The sequence below is a fragment of the Dipodomys merriami genome, unplaced genomic scaffold (assembly GCF_024711535.1).
Source record: "Dipodomys merriami isolate MVZ:Mamm:240054 unplaced genomic scaffold, mDipMer1.0.p SCAF_1354, whole genome shotgun sequence".
NCBI lineage: Eukaryota > Metazoa > Chordata > Mammalia > Rodentia > Heteromyidae > Dipodomys > Dipodomys merriami.
Window position 1 is genome coordinate 93,370 of NW_027202665.1, and position 7,450 is coordinate 100,819.

Sequence of the window (7,450 nt, forward strand, 5' to 3'; positions counted from 1 at the left end):
AATGCATCAATGCCGTTTACAGGACCACTTCAAGGAAGACATTTTATTTTGCGTTCTGCCTTCTGCTGAGCCGGGTGAAAAAGTCTGGCTAGTGGAACCCGGATTTTCCCTGCAGGGAAAACCGATGTTGAATTCCATTCAGGGTAGTAGATAAAACATCCTCTTGATAAAAAATCAAAAGCTGGGCCAGCGTACCATTTGCACCTCAATTTCTAGTTTTTTTTTTTCTGGGGGGGGGAGGGTGCCTTAATTTGGATCTGAGTCTTTTCTGCCCGAACTAGGCAGATCTCAGATACACGCATAGCGGGGATTACAGGCGTGACTCAGCAGCCCGGGTCTGAGATATTCATTTCTGTAAGCAGAAAATTAGGACGGTTCGTTCCAGTCAAACATGACCTTTGCAGGCAAGGAGAGTACTGTAATGAGCAGTTTTTTAAAATATAGAAATCAATTCCTTTCTGATTTTCTTACATCCACTGAACAATCACCTTACCGAGAATATTTAAAGATCATCTCCAATTTCTACCTCACCCTGAACTATGCCCCTGAATGATTACACTCATCCCTCTTTTACCAAAAGTAATCATAATCACAATAAAGACACAGATAAAACTTTAATAATATAGAGGGAGGAAAACGGGGCCCAAATAGGATCTGTGATATAATACAAAAACCATTTCGTGGGTCCTCCCCTGCATTGTCTTATTTTTTTTGGGGGGGGGGGAAGAAATCTAAGTGTTTCCCTGTATCTAATTTTAGCTTTTCGTTTGCTGCAAGCAAAAGTCAAATCACCGCCCACCCCACCCCCCAAAAAAGTTTAAGGGTCACCCATGGCGATTTCTCTTCAGAACTGAGGGGGGGAAAAAATTAACCAGGGAGAGGTGCATGGCCATTTGTCTTCCGAAATAATTTGCTTTTTTTAAAAAAAAATGTCTGGTATATAAAACGTCTTATATTTTATTATCATTATAATAATAATTATTATAATATATATATTTATAACATAAAAACTGCCGGCCCCGATCTGCGAGGGAGAAATGGGGAGGGTGTAAATTGAACCAACCTAAAGCCTTAGAACCTCCTCCCACTGAAGAGAACACATTTGAACTAATTTCCCCCACCCCACCTTCTCCCCCCTGTGGCTTTTTCTTTTTAAAGGGTCAGGCTATTTTAAGGTAGTGCAGAAAGAGCCGAGATTGCAGGAGTATGCAGCTGGGCACAGCCTTCTTGGGAAAGCCAAACATCCATCTTCTGGAGTCTCTCTCTCTCTCTCTCTCCTTTGTTTCCCCTTAGGACAAATGGTACATGCCATAACCCACAGGTGTAGCGTACAGTCCGACGGGGGAGATGGGCAACACAGGTCTGTGGAAGGGGTACGAGGCGCCGTACAGAGATGCAGCCTGCAGGGGTGAGTTGATGGGGAAGGGCAGACTGAAGCCAGAAGGGAGCATGGGTTTCGCAGCCATCTTCAGCTTCTCTAACTCTGCCTCCTGGAGTCTTTTGGCCTTGGCCCTGCGGTTCTGGAACCAGATTTTGACCTGGGTCTCTGTGAGGTTCAGAGAACTGGAGAACTCGGCGCGCTCAGCGATGGACAGGTACTGTTTCTGGCGGAATTTGCGCTCCAGGGCCAGGAGCTGGGAGGTGGTAAAGGGAGTCCGAGGTTTGCGGTTGGTCTTGTGCTTCCTGAGGGTGCAGGTGGTGGGGCTCAAGTGTCCTGGAAAGGACAAGAAAGGGAGACAAGCGATTAGCAGGTGTGTGACATGGTTGCTAGTGCTTCTTCGGTCTTTTAGAGCCGGGCACTGGTGCTGACGCCTGTCATCCCAGCGACTCAGGAGGCTGAGATCTGAGCCTGGAAGGTGCTCTGATCAACTCAGATGACTTTGGTAGAGGAAGGGCCAAATGGAAGCAAACACATGGCTACTCCCCCCCCCCCCCACACACACACCTTGTTTTTCTTCTTTAAATCAGTTTGGGAATGTAATGGGGGTCATGGAATTTTCTGTATGGAAAGCAAACTGCATTAGAGGAGTCAAATTCACAAACTTTTCACACATCAAGGGCTGAGTGTTCCTTGAGAAGTAATACTTTGAAATGGAGAGGACTGTTTTGGGGCCTGAACTCAGGTTCTGAGCAACAGTCTCTTAGTTTCTTGGGATCCAGGCTGGCACAGAACCACAGCTCCACTTGTAGCTTTTTGCTGATTAGTTGGACATTCAGAGTCTCACAGCCTTCCCTGCATGGGGCGGGGGGCTGGCTTTGAACCTTGATCCTCAGATCTCAGCCTCCTGAGTAGCTGGGATTACAGGCATGCGCTCCTTGAATAGGTCTTCCTGAATACTGATTTAGCCATTTCCTGCCCTCTCTCTCTCTCTCTCTCTCTCTCTCTCTGATCTGAACCAGGCAAAGTTGGGTGTCATCAGCCTGTGAAAAATTAATAACATCTCTAGCTGTGGGGAGGAGGGAGACAGAGCCACACTATAAACCAAAGCCCTCATTCCATCTACAACACAGATGATAATAAAAAAACCAACCTCCATCATCTCCTATGTCTGGATGTGGATATAAAGTTTCTTGGCCGGGTATTTGGGGAGGGTCATATAAACTTGACAACAACAGAGGGAGAAAATTAGTTCATCCATAAATGTACATGATGGTGGGGGGGAGAGAGAGAGAGAGAGAGAGAGAGAGAGAGAGAGAGAGAGAGAGAGAGAGAGAGAGAGAGAGAAATCGGGCCTCAAGCAGAAGGAGATCTTAGTCATCATTTCTTCTAGCCTTTGCTAGGGTGGCAGGCAAAATATGTAAATGATTTAGTTGGTTGCTGGGATTTTAGAAGTGGAGGGAAGGGAGGGGGGCTGGAAGGGCTGACTCTGAATTTTAAATCAATTCAATTAGAGAGACAAAAGGGAGAAACACAGCCCGAGAGAGATTCCATGTCAACTAACTCCACCTCCAGGCCTGTTTACCTCGGGGGCTGGGGGTGTGGGGCGGGGAGGGGCCCAGAATAGATCACAGCTCCAACAATTAATTTTCTGCATTTGGCATTTTTATGAGCTATGCTAATTCCCCCCCCCCAACACACACACACACACACACACACACACACACACACACACACACTTCGGCGGTAGACACAGTAATAACTGGAGAGAATGTCACATTTCTTGTTTAGTTACTTTGGTGGCTCCTTGAAGTCTGCAGTACTTCCTATTAGGAGTTTCACAAGCCGTGTTCCCACCCGGGATGGATTTATTTTTTATATCCTTCCATCTCCGAATGCCACCTTATTAAACCACTCTACTCATTTTCAATAACAACAACAACAATAATAGTAATACTAAGAGGCAGAGGGCTGGTAGGTCAATGCTTAGCTAACTCAGGAGGCTGAGCTCTGAGGATCCAGGTTCAAAGCCAGCCTGGGCAGGGAAAAGTCTGTGAGACTCGGATCTTCAAAGAACCATCAAAAAGCTGGAAGTGGAGCCGGGTTCAAGTGGTAGAGCGCCCAGCCTGGGGCAAAAATAGCTAAAGGACAGCGGGGGAAGGGAGAATCAAAGAAGGGGAATAAATCTGAGTTAGGCTGGGAGGGGAAACTTTGATATGCTAATTCCCAAGTAAACCAGACATGTAGGGGAGCTTCCTCATTTACAAAAACCGAGCAAGGCTATGTCTGGGGCTCCCAGTCCGGGTTTTAACCCTTCCCCCCCAAACCTGGCAGGGCTCTCTTGGAGAACCCGGGGAAGCCAGCAGCGGGGTTCTGATGGGATGATCAAATCTAGTTGGAACTGGGCACCCATGGCGCGTGCGTGGCCTGCCAGCCTAGCTATTCAGTCGGCTGAGATCTGAGTGAGGAGCGTGGTTCGAAGCCAGCCAGCGCTTAGGAAAAGAGGCCATGAAATTTCGATCTCCAGTTCATCTGCCAGAAAAGCCGGGAACAAGTGCTAGGGAAAAAGTTCAGGGCCACAGCATGTAGGCCTGGAGTTCAAGCCCCAGGGGATACACGGACACGGAAGGAGACAGACAGACAGACAGACAGACACACACACACACAGAATGAAGACTGAGGATCTGCCATGCAGGTGTATTAAAGCCAGAGCTCAGGGCCTCCAATTAGCACCCAATTTCCACCGCCCCCCCCACTTCTCCCCAACCCCATTTTCAACCAGCCCAAGAAAGAGGGAACAGATACAAATCCTACTTTGTCCCATCACACACAAAAAAACCAGGCCTGAGTGGATCTTCTCCTGTACCCCACACCAACCTACTCCAAGGCCCCAAACACCACGGGGTCTCAAAATCTCCTTACCAGGGGCAGAGATAACTTCTGGTCTAATAAAGAGATCTTGCCCTTTCTTGACTCCCCAAACTTACAGATGCCAGCTTCCTAGCCTTTTGATCATTATCTATTTTCATGAGCATGAATTGGCTGGTTACCAGGCCTACCTAGAAATGAATCTACAGGCAACCACAGATTTGGGGAACCTGGTTTTACCGTGTGCTGGAAACTCTCTTCATGGAGGTTGGGGTGAGGGGGAGGCCGGGAAAGAACCATGATTCCTGAAGTTGTTTTGAGTGCTACTAGGGGCCAAAGCCCACTTAGTAGGTGATCAATTAACATCCCCCCCCCCCCCAGGCTGATACAATAAATCAGGACAGGGAGAGACCGGATGATCAGATAAGATAATTCTTTGGAAATGTAAAGCACTAAGCAAACTTGAATTTAAATTCTTTTGAGTCCTTAATCTCCTCCCCCCCACCCCACCCCTGTAGAGTCTAACTAGGGTGGAGAGACAGCCAGAAGGGCCAGACTCAGGGGCCAGACTTGGGCGCCAGGGTAAAAGGCCCTGTTTGGCCTATCACATTCCAGGCTTACAAAGATGATGGAAATGCAGCAAGTAGATCCATCTTGGAAGAAAGATTCCTTCCAGATCTGTCCCCCTACACACACACACCCCTGGTTTTTTTTTTGGGGGGGGGAAATCACCTTTCCTAAGGTAGGGAAGAGAACAGGAAGGAAAAGAAATGAGAGGTAGAGAAAATCTCCCAGGCCAGGAAATGGAACTGAATGGATGGGTCCAAGACTCTTCTCCAAGATCTCTCCAAGTTGAACACTACCCTGACTGGAGAAATTAGGCAATCTCTTGGGGGAGAAAGTGGGCTGCACGCAGGTGAACTGGCCATGCAAGGGTTAATGGTGATTGCAGGATGAACCAAATTCAATCCTTCTTTCTTTAAAACAAACAAGGAAGCCCGAGGCTGGCTCCTGCTTCTAATCCCAGCGATTTAGAAGGCTGAGATCTGAGGATGGCAAGTTCAAAGCCAGCCCAGGCAGGAACGTTCCTAAAGACTCCAATGAACACCTCCTCACCCCCTCCCCAAAAAAAGCAGCAACTGTAGTTGTGGCTCAAGTGGTAGAGCACCAGGCTTGAGGGGAAGGCGAGGGGAAAAGTAAAAGCTGAGGGGTACAGTGTCCAGGCCCTGAGTTCAAGCCTCAGAAGGGGGAGCAAAAGCAAAAGAAAAAGAAAAAAAAAAGCAGCCAGGAGCCCTATCAGAAGTGATGGGGAGGTGGGGGGGGGGGAGATCCACAGGTTGCGGGCCCCCATTCTGCACTTTGGGGGGGTCCCACTGAAGCACGTGACTCGGTGAGCTCAGGAGCGCTTAACTACTTTGTTGATTATTACTGTGAGCCGGGCTGAGTCCGCACCCAACGAAGCTCAGCCTCGGGCTCAACTGCCGTCAGTGCGATGCCCCCCATTCCCTCCCCAAACCCCACCCCACCCCGGGGTTGGGGAGCCAGGGAGGCTGGTGTCTCTGTGGGGAGGCGGAGTGTGGCGGCTTTGACACCCCGCAGGTGCTACTAGAACCCCTGATCAACGCATTACCCCCGCAGCAAACAGTCCCCCCTCTTCGCCACCCATTGAGGGGTTCAGATTCTCAGTGAGGTCCCCGTTCCAACGAGGGCGCATCTGCCGGGACGCCCCGAGGCACCTGGCGCCTGGCAGGCTGCGGGTCACCGCTAAGAACCGCGAACCCCACTTTTCTAACACCAAAAACTCCCTGCGCCCCCACCCCCTGGCACTGAGTGGGGTCCAGGTGCCCAATGGCGCAGGTGACCGTGAGGATAAGAAAGGCACACTCCCCAAAACACAATTGGAGAGAGGTGTAAGGGGGGGGTTCCCCCTTTCCCAATCATGGCTGAGGGGTTTGCATGTACCCCCCCTTCAACATCCAACCCCTGGGCTGTCTGGAGCCAAAAGGCTGGGGGGGGGGGAGGCAGATGGCACGCGTGGAGATCTTGGGGTACACCCCCCCATCCCTCTCAGAAGCCATCAGGAAGGGGATCCCCCCTCCCAAGACGGGGGTGTGTGTGTGGGTGCACTGCGCATCCTTCCCCAAGCGCACTCCTCTTCCCCTTCGCTACTTCCCGGGATCGGGGGGGGGTAACCCCGTTTCCCACCCCATCCCCGGCGGCGGCGGCGCGGGCTCACTTGGCGGCGGCGAGTATCGGCCCGCTTCCTGCATCCACGTCGTGGCGCCGTCCTCGGGGCTCTCGGACTTGACGAGGGGGGCGCCGGGGGGGCTGTGCGCATCCGGGGCGCAGCCGGCCGCGGGGAGCAGCCTGGCGGGGCGCAGCGCCGGGGGCCCCGAGCCCTCGGCCGGCCGCGGGGACAGCTCCCGGCCGGCCGGCGCTGGAGGCTTGGTGTCGGACATCAGCGCCTCCACGCTGAACGGCAGCCGGGACACCGGGACGCGCGGCTCCTCCGGGACCCCCTCGGGGACCCCGGATCCCGGGCCGGGCCCCACCACCGGCGCCGGGCCTTCCTCATCCGAGGAGGAGAACAGATCGTTGCCTTTGCACGGAGAAGCCATGACTTCTTCTTCCCCCCCCCCACCCCGGGTCCCCACGGGTGTCCGGAACTCTCTTCTCTCGCGCTTCGCTTTCTCTCTTCTCTTCCTCCCGGCTGGCGATCGGCAGCCACCCTCCGATCCGTGTCGGTGGCCAAACTCCGGAGCTGCGACTCCTAACTTTTCTCCCCCCTCTCTCCCTCTCACAGTCTCTCTTTTTTCCCAGGGAGGGAAGGTGGGGTTTGGAGGGGAGGAGCGCGCCGCGCGCCCCAGCCGGGCCCGTCCCGGGCCGGGGTTGGAGAGGGGCCCGGCGCGGCCAATCGGCGCGCGCCCTGGCGCTGACGTCACGCCGGCGCGCGCCTCCCATTGGCTCCTTCAGCACAGGCTGGGACCTTGGTTTTTTTTTCTTCTTCTTCTTTAAACCTTTCTCTCCACCTCCTCCTCCTCCTCCTCCTCCGCCTCCTCCACCTCCTCCTCCTTCTTTTCTTCCCTGTTTGAAATAAATTAGGAGTTAATTACAGGAGCCGTCAGCAGAGTTGTTATTAGGCGATCCCTCCAGGGTTATAATCATGCCAAGGGGGGAAAAAATTTAAAAAAAAAAACCCAACAA

At 52.3% G+C, this 7,450-nt stretch overlaps 1 protein-coding gene across 1 annotated transcript; it reads right to left on the reverse strand.

Moving 5' to 3' along the window:
- Positions 1 to 648: 648 nt before the first annotated feature.
- Msx2 (msh homeobox 2) lies at positions 649 to 7,037 on the reverse strand. Its single transcript, XM_070019564.1, has 2 exons — positions 6,483 to 7,037; positions 649 to 1,714 (listed from the first exon to the last, which is right to left on the reverse strand). Exons 1-2 carry the CDS (start codon positions 6,862 to 6,864, stop codon positions 1,290 to 1,292), a joined length of 807 nt encoding a protein of 268 aa, XP_069875665.1. The 5' UTR covers positions 6,865 to 7,037; the 3' UTR covers positions 649 to 1,289.
- Positions 7,038 to 7,450: the final 413 nt, after the last annotated feature.